The sequence below is a fragment of the Zosterops lateralis genome, assembly GCF_965231275.1.
Source record: "Zosterops lateralis genome assembly, chromosome: Z".
NCBI classification, from domain to species: domain Eukaryota; kingdom Metazoa; phylum Chordata; class Aves; order Passeriformes; family Zosteropidae; genus Zosterops; species Zosterops lateralis.
In genome coordinates, this window is record NC_139800.1 from 69,430,173 (window position 1) to 69,445,082 (window position 14,910).

Consider the following 14,910-nt stretch of genomic DNA (forward strand, 5'->3'; position numbering starts at 1 on the left):
GCAGGTTACTTATGAGACTGTCAAAAATACAGTTGTTGTAAACTGATTAAGAAAAAATGCAGGAAAAATAAATATTAGGCTTCTGTCTTAGATGACACAAAGTAGTCTTAAATCCCTACATTCTGCCACTTGTCTATTGCACTGAAATCACTTTTAAAAATCTTTGTTACATCTCTTCTGCCATGATCCTATGAACTGTTTTGGATACTGTTGTTCAATGTATGATCATTTAAAAATATATATTATTATATAATAATAGGTATAATTACTTATTGTATGCATATCTTCCCCAGCCTTGTTTATATGGATTTCTACAAAAGTAAACTTTGGAAGCCCATCTGCTTTCCCTTAACAGCTTCTGTGTGCTTGGATAATTACATAACTGAAATTTATTTACTCTAATAAAAAAAAACATAAAACAGGATTTAATGATTTTAGGAGTTTTCACATACATTTTTATGGTTTGGTCTGTTTTGTAATGACTCTTCATTTTTGAAGAAATTCTAAGCTAACTAATTACTTGAACAACATTGCAAGGTGATAATATTTTGGGAGTCATAGTCATATTTTGACTACTGATTTTCTGTAACCATGTTCTTTGACCTCCGTCAAATCTGGTTGGAATAAGATGTATAATTCAAAAAGTTTAATGTAAGAAAGAGTGTAAGAGTGCTATTACATAAAGAAACTGAATTAAAAATAGGATCAAATCTGCCCACATGGTGTCCTATTGTCAGTCTCGATAGCAAGTAGGTGAGCACTCACAATTGTCCTGTATTTGATGTTACCATTCTGGAACATGACAAAGCATGCAGAATGTGTGACTGCCACTTAACTTTTTGAAGGGTGATTTCAGTAAAAAATGAGACTGTCATTTATTTCTTTTATGCCACATCCTTACCACAAAGAGTAACTTTGGACTATTTGTAAATTAATGGCTGTACATGTAAATTGTTTTCCACTGAAATTATTTTGTCATCTACTCACTACACTTCACAGTGCTTTTGAAAGAAAACACAATAGAGAAAAGTTGCCAGTGACCTTAGTTTTATTTAGGAGCACATAAAAAAAGTTATGCCACAGCTTTGGTTGACTGGAATGATACGTATACTTAAATTTTTAGGGCTCTTTTTTAAATGGTAAACAAGTGTACATTCAGTTGTATGCAAGACCAACATTGTCAGTAACACAATTACACTACAGAAAATGAAATGCTTGAAGTATATAGCTGTGAAACCCTTCATATTTTTGGTATTTAACCAGCATTGTTAGAAATAGTCTGCTGAAGCCATTTCATATATGGTAAACACTGAAAAAAGACCCTGTGACAAACTGAATTTAACTATAGTTGCACTGGCTCTGGAGACAAGTAAGAGCCCTACTTAAACATTTTACTCATAAGCTATGTCTTCTGCAGCTTAAATGTGAAAGGAATTACCTAACTTGTAGTTATGAAGTCAATTCTTACTACTCAGCCACTTGAACTTAATGTGGTCTGTATTTTCATACATTTGGTATACTCATAAACCAGTAATTTTTCATGCCACAGAAAAAAATTACAACAATTGCTTAGACTGGATAATTATTCTAAATAACACCATAACTCCATCTTCCACCAATTCAGAAATGCTTTTTACATCTCTTATAATTTTTTTTCCTTTTTTTGTGTTTGTTTTGTATTTTTTTTTCTGTTTTTTTAATGTTTTGTTGTTTGTTTGGGGGAGGGGTTGTTTTGTTGTTTTTTGGGGTATTTTTTGTTGGTTTGTGTGGGATTTTGGTTGGGTTTTTTTTGGAGGGGAGGTGGGGAGGGGAGGGGGGGCGGCATGTTGAGAGCTGCTGTCAACTACCTGGATTGGAAGGAGGGAGGTATGAAGATCCCCATGCCAGGACGAATCCTGAGTATTTTGGAACAGTATGCACTGAGTTCTGGTAGTCCACAGTCTCTCTCTATGGTGAAAGGATGATAATAAAGCATAAATGGAATATTTACAATTTTTAGGATAAACCTAGTAGCAGACCAGCTGTAACTATTTCTCGTTCTACAAAACCTGCTTTTTAATATCACCTTTTTCTAGAATCATATGGCAAGGAAAAATAAAACTGTCTTTTTTAGTAAGCAAAAGAAGGCTTTGATAAAAACATATAAAAGACAGTTTTATCTGCTGGATGATATACAGGTACCTGTAAACAAACGTGTACTGAACAATAAAAGAGAAGGTAGGTTTAAATGTTACAGGTCTGATGTAAACACAGAAAAAAAAAAAAGAGTAGTCAAAAGTGCTGATACATGAACTCACTCCATCATGCCTAATTATTGCAGCATATATGATATAAAATAATTAAAATGCAGAAAATATCTGCTTATCTCCAAACCAGGGAAAAAGAGATCTCTTTGGAAATGTAGTTAAATTAAAAAAAGTCAAGATGCGTGTTACGTTTCAGCACAAAGAAATTCACAGGGAGATTGTAAACTCCTGAAAATAGAAGTTTGTGATGACAACAGATAACACTTTCATTACAGTGACATCAACAGAGCCACTGTAACACATACCATATTCTTTTTGTACAGGTTTACAGTAGATATTTGAAGACACAGAAAAGGTTCATGTGCAGCTTTTCCATTAAAAGATGTGCGGTTCATCAAACTGGTAAGTATATTTCCTGAAATGTTTTAGAAAATGAGAAAAGACACTTGACCTAAATACTGTGCACACTAGTTAAACACATATAAAGATTCTTAAGTGCACTATGAATTGCAGATGCAGACATGAATGGCTTTTGACAGCTCAGTAATTTGCTTGAATGCACACTAAAGAACTGTTTAAGACGTTGATTCCAGTTTTGTCTCAGACAGAGTTTCACCACTAAGTTCTGCATCTTGTGAGGCCTCTTCAAGAGATGGTTCAATATTAGATACATTGTCAGGACATCCAGGGGTAGCTATATAGATAGAGAGAAAAGAAGCATTAGGTTTTACACTTAATATCCATGCTAAAAAGCATCAAAGGCAAGAAAAATTCTTGTAATCTAGCACAGAAACAAATAAACAAAACTATCTAATGAAATCAGAAATCCAAGTAAAATTTGGTCTCTAAACAGCATAACCATTCAAAAACAGACTGCAGCTGGCCAACAGTTCAGGATGAATATACTAATGATTGAATGCATCATCATGTTATTGGCAGCTTTAGTCAGAAGAGAGTCAAAGAGCTTTACATTAGGAGTTCAGAAAACATCTTAAAAATTCAGCCATTTAAATAAATCAATAAATTTACTTTGTCTTGGAGATAGCTGTGATACTTCAAAGCACAAGCTCATGAACTTCAGGCCGTGGAAAATGAAACAATTCAGAGGATAAGAGAAAGTAACTATTAACACAGTTTTATGGTTAAAGCTATTTGTGCAACAGCTGCCCTATGAAGTCATGTAATATATAAGGAAGAATTATACTGCTAGAAATAATCAATAATTCTGCCTCTGACAGAATTTACTTACATAAGGTTAGTTTCTCTACTGCTAGCCTTTCAGGCAAAGTTTCAAGTGGAGTTGGTTGAATTTTTGCAGGGGTAAATGTATTTAAAGGAATTTTTTTTCCTGAAAGGGGCATCATGTGAGTTGGAGAAGCTGAAATGGTGGGAAAAAAAAAGGAATCATTAATAATAAAATATTTTCACCTAAATCAGGTATCAAAAATTGTAGCCACATGACAGTGTATCCATCCAGCAAAATAAGATACCACATTTATACAACCAGCTGCTCAGCTACCAATTTTTGACTCTAGTGTTAAAACTTCACAACATGAAAGACAAGTCTTAAAATCTCTTTTTTTTTACTACAGAAAGAAACAAAGTAAGTTCATGCTGTTCAGGCAGAGCTTCAGTAACAGGTGCCTTGCCAGAAGACTGGTGAAAGCATTAGTGCTATTTCTCACAGGTATGAAGATGGCACCTGAACAGGCTTTAAGTCCAAAATGTCTATGAAAAATGCACAAAATGACTAGACAACCTCCAAATAGTATAGGAAAGCAGGAGAACTAAACATCCATGACTTTAATTGTATCAGGTCTATTTTCCAACCACTCCTTGGTACAAAGGTGACAACCATACACTAGGAGTAGGACATGTTTTGTTTTTCAGTATTTCTTCATCTTGTATACTCTCCATTCTGAACTGATTTTGAAGACACACAAACTTCCTAACAAGTATAAAAAGACATTCTGAGTAGCTGAGAATTTTTATATACTTGTAAGCCTCTCTGAGCTCTTTTTCAGTAACATCAATTTTCTTAAATTGCTTATATTCCTTCTCAAGTATAGGAGGCCTACCCTGTCAAATAAACTGCTGATCAAAATCTAAACTGTATTAAAAAAAAAGGCGGGGGGGGGACAGGGACGGACAGGGAAGGAAAAATCCTGTAGCAGAAAAAAGGGAGAAGTCCAAACAGGTAGAATACTGTTGTATCAGTACTTGCAAGTACAAGTTTCCTGATCAAAGCATGAGTCTTTAGACATTTCCTTAGGAAGAATTATTTTCAAACACCTGAAATGTTATTTATAAGTATCCTAGTATGTGGTAAATCTGACCTAATTGAAACCATTTCCAAAGACACAGCAGTAGAATCACAATGGGAAATCATTTCCCCAGACACATGTACATGGATAGAATTCAGCTGTATTTCCTTTCAAGATCACCTAAATTTTAAACATGCAGCACAAACTGCTAAAAAGCTAAGTAACTGCAAAGCACTCTGCAGGTGAAATCTCAAGTAATACTGAAAGAAATGGGAAATAATGAATGTATTTTCATGTAAATGCAACACTAGTCTCCTAAGGTTACTGCCAGTACAGCAGTACAGTATAAATCTAAGAGCACTGCATGTTCCCTGAAAAGCATGACCTGTAATTCAGCTGAGTGTAGACAGTACAGAGAAGTCAATGTAGTAATAAAGGAAATAAACTAACAATGATTTCATTAAATCCTTAATTTACTACCTCAGCCAACTTTACTTCAATGAATTTTAAGTGTCCATGTCCACAAAAGGATAGTGCAAAATGTAAAATTATAGTTTATGTAGGTTTTCATTTTCTTCAAAAGCAGTATCCTTAATTTACTTGTTAGCTGCAAAACACTGCAAAGATTAACTAGACAATAGTTAAGAATTTTAAATTAATATAATTACAAACTATAACCAGTACATGTCTCCTGTAGATTTTCCCTTGATGGAGCAGCAACAGAAGCAAGAAATTCATCCACCTGCTTCAGAGACAAGGAATTGTGTAGAGTTTCCAAAGGGCAAATAGAAGGCACCATGGAATACAGTTCAAAACCTAAAAGAAAAAAATAATAAAAAAAGAGATTTCCAAGCATAAGACAGGATTTAAGCTACTGCATTAATGCATGATAAAAAGTGCTTAGTTTACATTAGCATGTGCAGGCATAAGTCTCTTGAAATCATGGAAATTAGATATTGCAGGAGCTGGAGATGAGCCATTTTCCAGCTACGATACTGAGTAGCATACCATGGGATACAACTCCCACGTACACATGAAATACATGTGTACACATGAATTATTCAGACATGAGAACTGTCCTCTACTCTCAAATCGGTTCATGAAAGATAATTTACCTTTAAAACAAATTTAACAGATTAAAAAAAAAAAAAAAAAAAAAAAAAAAATCAAGGTATTATTTCTCCTACTCATTCTGGTATCTGGCACAAGGCTAAATAGGTAACTCCTTCATGCAAGAGAGTAGGATAGCTATTTTGTTAGCAGACATGAGCTAAAAATACTGTATCTTCCAAGAAATAAATTTGCAGAATTCATGTTCTATCATCTTCAGTATTCTGTAAAAACAAACTGTTAACTGCAGTTAATATCAAAGGAAAACCACTGTTAGCATTTTTATACCTTGAGACAGATATACACCTACCTTTATGCATTTAAAAACAGTATTGAAGAACTAGAAGTTTCATATATTAGAACAGGTAAGTAAAGCAATCAAAAAATCTAAATAATTTATTGTACTTTGCTTTTCTATGTTAGTATTAATCATACACTACCCATGCATATCCATATTACTAACAGACTAAAAAGCATTTAAACATCTTGGCTAAAAAAACTTTGCAGTCCTCTAAAGTGATTCAAGTTTGGTAACTCAATAAACAGCTTTTCATCCAGTTGCATTTCAGAAGAGGAAAATATGTCCATTAGTGTTTTCAACATACAGCTGTAACATTACAATTTTGCAATTCAATACTGTAAATTTCTTCTAAGACAATTAAATGAAGAAGCAATAGTGAATGAAATAATGTTTAGAATTTCAGTTCAAGGTACATTTATTAGAGATAGCATTATGACTATGAACTGTTCTTTCCCGTAAAATAATAAGCAACAATGTTCCTGTGATATACAGTGTTGCCCATTCACTCCCCATCAGTACTTTCCATAAAGAAGAAATTCAACATGACTTCAACCCCCAAATGTCTGTACTTATATTTAGATCCACCTTGGCCATAATCAAATTTCAGGGACCATTGTTACAAATATTCAACCAACTAAGGTGTATTTATGTCAGCTTCACTTAAATTATAAACAAAATGTTGCACTTGATAAAAACTTGACTTTTGTGTACAAAAGAATCACCACCATACTATTAATTTCTGTTTTCCTCTAAAGTCAGTAGCTAACCTTCAGTGTAAGCACTAAAATGCTTGCCATACATATTAATATCCTAAATAACTACATGCATGCATGTAAAGCGCAAACCCTTTCGTTGCCTTAAAGTAAAACGTAAGATTTTCTTTACCCTGAGAGAAAAGGCACTATCACTTGAATGATTTTTTCTAATTTTGCAATTAATGAAGTGGGACAATGTCAGGTTAACTTTTTAGTAACTATTATTGTTAAGGTGCATGTTATAGAGAACCAGAAAGGAATTCCAAAATGCACGCCTGCCCTTTAAAAGAAAAAAGAGAAGAAATAAAATTTTCTTGTTTTAGGAATTTCCCTTCCAAATTTTTTTGTTGAATTTTGACAATTCTTCTGTCAGCTAGTCATATCCCAGCAGGTTGTAGTATTGTTGTCTCTAAGGGATATGGCTTAAAGCATGATTTGGAAATTTATGTGTAGTGTTTTATTTGAATGTTTTTTGATAAATATTTTATGATGTTATAAGAAAGAAATCTGAAATTTTATGATGAAGAAGCCCGACAGTATCCCTTTAAGAAGACAATTTCCTATACACTAAGAGCCTTTGATTTTTGGCTGTATTTATTCTTAAAGCATCAAAAGGCGACAATGAAAGGGTTAACGCAGCATCTCAAAAAGCCATCCTGCTGTCTTAAGATTCGAAAGCTGTAGAGACATACCACTGGAGCCTAGAAATTCCACAGAGGAAATGGACCAGCACCTAAAGAGGTGTGGGTGTTCTGCAGAGGCCCAGAAAATAAGGTATAGCACTTTCAGTAGATACTTGTTTCACCATGTTCCTTGAACTAAAGATGGGGGGGTAGTCTGAAATGAGTTAAGAGGGTGTGATAACAACATAAAAGTAAGGAAAAAACAGAGTGAAAGGGACAAGGATAATTAAAATGATAGTCCAGAGGACAGACGAAACAACATCAATATGGCGTTATGTTAGTAGAGAACCCCTGGAAACCTGCAATATACTTGGGGTTCTTAGGAGCTCATACTGCATGCATTAATCTTGTCAAAGATGTGTGGTAAAACTGCTGCATTAAATGAATCAGAAAAATCAATATGATCAATAAAAGTTATTTAGATCCTTTTTTAAAGAATAGAGTCACAAAAAGTGACTAAATGGAACAGAAAGTAATCCTATTATTAGTCACAGATTCTCAAATGCAGTTCTTACTTTCTGACTTTGTATGTATGTTTTGGGACTATCGTTTGGGTTGAGTTGCAACATAAAAAATGGACTCCTGACTTTTCTACTTGAAATATGACATTAGATTTGGCCTTTTAGATCAAACACGGTCTTAATGGTATGAATTTGGCCTTTCTATAGTTTTCCTACAAGACACGCTGCAGTGCAATGAAGTCATTATGGATTTAAAATTAATGTAGCAAAATACTACTCTGCTTCTAAGCAAAGCTAAACAAAAACTCAAGTCTTTTTTTAAAAACTTTCTTTCTAAGCAAAAATATTTTGAATCTAACATGAAAATACTGATGATTGCAATTTCAATATCACTATTACTGAACTCAGCCAGCAATCATGCACATTTTCAAACTGCAGTTAAGAAATCTGGAAAAGTCTAGTGGATCCCGAAGACTGAGTCTACTTTTCATGAACAGGATATATCTGGGGCCTATCCAATCATGTAGAAAAGGAGGCACAAAGTATTTTGCTGAGGAAGAAAAAGACATACCTCTGTCCTGTGTGCTAAATGAGAATTTTTGCAAACTGAAGACAATTAACTCTCACTCTTGAAACTCAAGAGGTCAATGCTGCTCAAGAAGTCACAGCTCTCTTGCTGTGATTTTTAGTGCAATATTTAAGTAATTTGCACATCTGATGAACAGAGAAGTATGATAAGGTAAAATAAATCTTTGTCCCATAAAAAATATAGCAATTTAGTAGGAATAGAACCAAAGCTTTTGCTTTAGTTATTGTAATTTAGCATCACTTCAAGAAGATAGTCATAAACTCCAGCTGTAAATTCAGTGATTTATTTTAGAATGTGCAGGCTCAGAAAATCAGCTCAGCAGGAGAAAGACAAAGAAGAAGCAACAGCTATCAAGAAGTGTGTGTCTAGTAAGATCAGATTTCATTGTCTGTATCCTGTACCATACAGTCTGATCACACAAGAACTTCTGGAGAATAATTTATTAGAGAGATCATGATTAACAGTAGCACTTAATTTTTTTTTCCGTGAATTTTTCAAAGTAATGAATTTTGATGTTGTATTTATACTAATGAATGGTAAAGAAAGTATTTAGGATATCTAATGATTACAAATATATTTGGAATTGTGCTTGAAGTTAGGAACGACAGACGGCTGGATGATACTGTACACCCCGTATTTGAAATAAAAATAAAAGGGATGAAGCAAGGAACCTTTTGTTTTCGATTTTGTTTTTAAAATAAAAGCAAAACGTACCATTGGTTGGGTGTCGAGCAAATGAGATAGAAAACCTTTTAACAGCAGAACCGCGTGTGGTGTCTGAGAAAGAGAAAAACAGGTACCTGAAATTTGTAACAGCTACCAAAAGAGGGAGATTTTAAAATAGAAAAAGAAGAAGAAAGGAAAAAAGAAAAGATGAGAAGGTATTAGAAGTGAGTGGCATGCAGAAGGGACCAAGGAAAAGGGCTAAAATCTAAATAGATGTTAAAAAGAAGAGAAGTTGGATTGTTGGTAACTAGAAGACGTGTAATGAAGTGTATGAAAACAAGCAGAATGAGCTGGTGATTCTGGCATACAAGGTTATTCAGGTTAGACTCAAACACTGGGAAGTGAAGTGGGGGGAAAAACGGCATGAATACTGTTTCACCTCAGAGTTATAAAGGTGTGCTTTGGTATCTTTACATTCTGAAATCTAGTGAGTTTCTTCTCTGTGCCAGATTATCCAAAACTGAGAATCTCCTGCTCCTTTGTAATCCAAACCCCACCAAAAAAAAAGGTCAGGAATCCTAAAATTTTCACCATCAGTATTTAACTTATTACTTTATAATTTCATTCCTTGTATATGCTCCAAATAATTTATTTAAATTCAAGATCAATTAGTAGTGATAAAAACCAGAGTTTAAAATTATTAAAGAATTTAAAACCAAAACTTTCAGTTTACTTAAAAAAGGCACTTGCTGGAATCTCCTGGCGCACATTACAAGTCTGCGATCTGGTGTTCAATTCAAAACAAACAAGAATTAACTATACTATTAAGTTAAACATAAGCAAGCTATGGGCAATAAGGAAGCAATAGAAACTCATAAAATTAATACTAAGGCCAAAGATTCTAGGATTCCATTAAAATCTTTAGAAGTTCAATGTGGCACATGGGTTGTGCGTGCATGTGCGAGAGTGTGCACATACCATCTATGAAGCCAGAAGAAGTCAGCTTTTTACGATGCGTACGAGCATAATCCTGTAGGTTAGGTGCACTTGAAGAACCCCCGAGCACTGAGGTGCTAAACAGGCCCGCACAGTGAGACCCTGATGGGAGTTAGAGAAAATACATACAACAACCAGGTGTTCGTCCATTCACATTGGGGATGCATGCAGCATGCAAGCACATGGCTCTTACCACACAAAAGGCAGCTTTTGGCAGTGCCTTGGACAGGTTCACAATATGCTTGTAATGTCAGAGTGGGACTTGTAGGCTGAAACTATCATAATTTATTGTGCTTCTACTCATGAAACAGCACACTCTGCTATATGTGCAAAGAGAGGACTGGCTTTAACAAAGTGAGTTCTTGTCCTGTTTTCACTTTTGGTAAAAAAAAGTTACCAGTTAGCATCAATGTAAACATAAACAAAACAACAAAACAAAATGAAGATGATGATGATAATGATTGATGATGATGATGTGAAAGTTGTGTCTTTGAAAACCTGAATTCCTGAAACAAATATAAACTGGAAAAATACTGCTCATTGCTTTCATCTAAATCAACCTCTGAGATGACAGGCTACTATGAAGTACTCAGGCAGTTCCACAGACTTAGTATGTGGAAATGCTTCTAACCCCAACAACATCTTAAACAAATTGGAAACCCTCTATTCGGATTTCAGCTACCATTACTGACAACGTTACAAACTGAAAATACCTGAAAGTTTCCTCAAGTTTAACTTGACTTCTTTCCTGAGAAGACTTTTGCACAGCTCCATGAAAATGACAGTACTTTGTTACAACTCATGCATTCCTGCCACTAGAATGGGAGTTTAAATAGATCACTGAAAGCCACAGACAAAAATATAAAAATAACTTTTGTAATCAACCATTAATGAAATTTACATACAACAATGAACAAAATGGGAAAAAAGTTGCGATTTTTTCCTTTACATTTTACTACTAGTTGAAAGGAGAAGTGATTTTTCACTCAGAACTTATCTTTTACATTTTAGATAAGTAGCAGCAGATTTTTTTAAAAACCAGCAATACTTCCTTTCATTACTTTTAACAGTCCAGTAAGGGAAAACATTACTAGCACATGTGACCAATCACAGCCAAAATAAATTGGTGCCTGGTCTGTGGCAAAAGCCTTTCACACCAAATGTAATACCTTAATCTACATTGAAATACATCAACTTCCACAAGCCATATTGTGACACACAAAAGAATATTCATTTAACTTTAGCAAGCACATAATAAAAACCAGGACTTCAGTAAACAAAAGCACCTGATGTATGCATTTTACTATGGGGGAAAATATAATGGGAAGAAAAGTATCACAGAAATATTAGACATACAAAAAACACGTATCTTTGCAAATAAAAGAAAAGCTATTTCTAAGTTATGCATATAGGTGATGCATTTTTTATACTGAATAATTCCCATGAAACAACACACAGAAAAAAAAGCAATATTGATTTACAGTAGTGCACAACTTCATTTTTTTGCAAGTGAGACATATATATGCCTATTTTAGTAAAGCAATAGAAAATCATCACTTGAATTCAGAGAATTTGAAAGAAGCCTTTGAATTATAGCAAGATTCATTCTAATGCTGAAAAGAAGAAATTCATTTTAGGAGAGGAGTATGTGCAAACCCCCTGATACTACCAAGAAACTTTATGTTTGTTCCCCTTCCCCCTCCCCTCAGAAAAACATCTTCACTTTTATCAGTTGCCCACAGTAGGAAACAGAAATTTTCAAGAAAAGTGTTTTAACTGTTTCCAGAGCAGGCCATTTTAATCCAAAATATTACTGCAAAATCCAAAAGCTCAGTCAGAAACTACATTATCTTAAAAATCTGCTTTATGTTAAAAACAATCCTGTGTACCTGTTGTGAGCAGTACAAAGTCAGTAGTACAAAGAGTCTCAAACAATTTGTTCTTTTCAGTTATTTAACTTACTTAAAAATTTTGCTGCAAAAAAATTGTCCAGTCCAAAGGCAGACATTTAGCATATGTTATTGATAACAAGTACTATTGGGTCCTGTTAACAAAAAAAGCTATTCAAAGAATATACAACTATAGAGAACAGCAGGCAGATGAAAAGCTGAAAACATCAAACGAAATTTCAACAGTAGGCACATACCTAGACCACTCTGCTTTTGTTCCAGAATAGTTCTTGGTGTTCGTAAGTTACTATTGCTTTCTGATAGGACCTGGATGTAAGAAACAGAAAAATAAGGGAAAGTAGAACAGCAGCATGAAACATCCATTTAACTTGATAGAGCAGCCTGTTTCAGACAGACAGGTGTTAATAAGCTGTATGATAAGTGTTAGTAAAAATATGTAAAGGAAACATGAGAGATCATGCAATATCCCCTTGTGAAGGGAGTCCATTTCACATATGAGTTCCTTGCAATGAAGTGGTGCAAAGCAAGCATTCAGAATGAGAAAGTACACAGACCAAGACTGATATGAGAACAAACATTTGAGACATTTTATTTCATTTTACCAAATGCACTTTCCTAAACTGCGCCTGTATTGAAAAAAGGAGAGGAGGGAAGGAAAGACAGACAAGCTATTGAGGACACCATACGATCACTGACCATGCACAGGCTCAATCAGTTTAATTTTCAGATGCTCACAGCCTTTGCTGATATAAACTTTTCCAATGTAAATCATTTTAGAATTTTCTACAATAAATTATGAAAATTTTCAAAGAAAAAGGATATGGTTACAGAACACCATCCATTGTCCTACATGTAAACAATATCTTGACGTTCTGCATAGCTTCAGATCTTCACTGGTACTTCCAAAACATTTACTGTTTTTTTTTTCCCCGCTTTCCCCTCAGCCCCCATTACAAGGAACAATCTTCAAAATATTGTACAAGTCAATGGATGATGTACTGTGTTGGGAGTTTCAGATACCTCCGTATATAGATGGCAAGAATTATTAGTGCTAGAGTTTTTTCCCTGCAATAGTTAATACCAGGCCACTGAAAATATGATATATGCAAAACAAGTTTTGAATAGCAACATGAAGTACCAAATAAATTATTTTAAATTGTATTGGTTGCAATTATTTTTTTTTAAATTTACCTACCACCAAATTAAGCAATGCTGGTTTTAAAGTCTTAAAGGACAACTAAACCAAAGCATAATTCTCTTTCATTAGGCAGTACACTAAGTCTTTTTTACTGGTAACATTTGCAATTCCTATAAAGAAACCAAATGTTTATGAAAGCGTGTAACACATTCAGTGGAAAAACATGCACTTGCTCTTTTTCCCCCAAACATTCTTGGCAAGTAATTTTAAGAAGTGGAAGATATTGCTTGAAACATAATCCATTACAAGGGATTAGATGTCCTTAAAGACAGTTGTTGCTTGGAATGCATAAAATGTTTAATGAAGTAAAGTTTAAAAACCTGTTGCCATGAGCCAAAAATACTGGATGTGAAAGCCAGTGATTTAGGGGAGACAGGGGAAGAAGTGATTTGTTCCCCTGATCTGCGTCTTCGACGCCCAGTACCCACACCACTGGTGTAATGCAGCCAGGTACCAATACACTCTGGGCTAGACACACTCAGGGGGCTCTCTTCCTGGAAGTGAGAAAGGGGGCAAAAAACAGCAAAGCATGCAAAGTTAGATTCAACAGAGCCAAATGAACAGAAAAGAAAAAAACCCAATCTGCTTGCACCCTTTTACATACTACTTTAAAACTATTAAACAGTGAAGAGAGAAGAGTAATAATGCAATATTAGAAAGTTATCAGTTTCATTTTTATCTCTTCATCCAGCTATATCTTTTACTACAACACTTCAATCAAATTTCTAGTAGACTAATATTAGATATGAGAGAAAACATTTGTTATCAATAATTGATTCCTAATTTTAAGATTTTTTCACATGTTGGAAACATAACTTTTGTTACCCTTGACATACTGTTTAATAATTTTTCCCCTCCTAAGTACATTTAAACTTTCCTATTTATTATTTAATAGTTTTCATTTCTAGTCTATAAGCTCATCTGAAAGCTTCTTTTTAAAATTTAAAATTGCCTTTGAGACTTTACAGCTGACTCACTGGTGGTAGCACAAAGTGATTGGTAATAGTTTTCTAAACTTAAAAATGTCCTAAAAATTATCTTATGCTGGACACCTTATCAGGACTTCAAGGGAGGATAGTGTCAGGCTAAGCAGCTCCCCACCATGTCTACATCATTATGTATCATTAGCAATTAACAGAGTTTCCTTCCCAGTGTCAATGAGCTTTACATTGTTGTTTTACTACTACAACTCAGCCTTTTTTCTTTTCATGACTCAGTCACAGTTGCATTCCTTCTGTAAATACTGCTGACTAGAACTCAGATTAAAACTTCCACATAATCTCACACCTGACAGTGTCCTTTCAAATTAATGAGTGTAGGTGAAAACAGAATTGCCTTACAGGAGGGGGAAAAAATAAAAAGAAAAAAAAAGAAAAAAAAAAAGAAGGAAAAAAGAAAAAAAAAAGAAAAAAAAAAGAAAAAAAAAAAAAAAAAAAAAGTTCAAGGCAGTTGCAGTTTAAGTTGCAGTGACTTTTTAAAATTGCTCCAAAATAGCATTTAGTTTAAATATTCCAAACACTAGTTTTGCAGATTTCAGTAGGCCAGATGAAACTTTTTATTTTACTTTTAAGAAAAAAATTTTATAGTGTATGCTTTCTCAAAATTGGCTATTTCCTTCCAGCAAATAAGCAAGCTCTGAGTGCTGAAAGTCATTACATTTTAACGTATATTATCTGCACAGTCAAAATTTGTGCTTCTGATATCTTGTGAAAGTTAACTTCCATATAATTT

General features: G+C 34.1%; 1 protein-coding gene across 14 annotated transcripts in view; it reads right to left on the minus strand.

Moving 5' to 3' along the window:
- Positions 1 to 1,012: 1,012 nt before the first annotated feature.
- Positions 1,013 to 14,910, minus strand: part of PPIP5K2 (diphosphoinositol pentakisphosphate kinase 2) — a 49,362-nt gene continuing 35,464 nt past the window's right edge. For 4 of the 14 annotated variants that reach the window (XM_083884235.1, XM_083884241.1, XM_083884243.1 and 1 more), the window contains 7 exons: positions 13,500 to 13,673; positions 12,218 to 12,287; positions 10,054 to 10,173; positions 9,124 to 9,186; positions 5,195 to 5,326; positions 3,496 to 3,624; positions 1,013 to 2,940 (listed from right to left, as the gene is read on the minus strand). In XM_083884235.1, coding sequence (XP_083740361.1) covers positions 2,822 to 2,940; positions 3,496 to 3,624; positions 5,195 to 5,326; positions 9,124 to 9,186; positions 10,054 to 10,173; positions 12,218 to 12,287; positions 13,500 to 13,673 — 807 coding nt within the window. In that variant the 3' untranslated portion in view covers positions 1,013 to 2,821. Of the gene's footprint in view, positions 2,941 to 3,495; positions 3,625 to 5,194; positions 5,327 to 7,305; positions 7,514 to 8,391; positions 8,535 to 9,123; positions 9,187 to 10,053; positions 10,174 to 12,217; positions 12,288 to 13,499; positions 13,674 to 14,910 lie in introns of those variants that run through there. The other 10 variants (XM_083884246.1, XM_083884245.1, XM_083884244.1 and 7 more) reach the window with 10 other exon arrangements.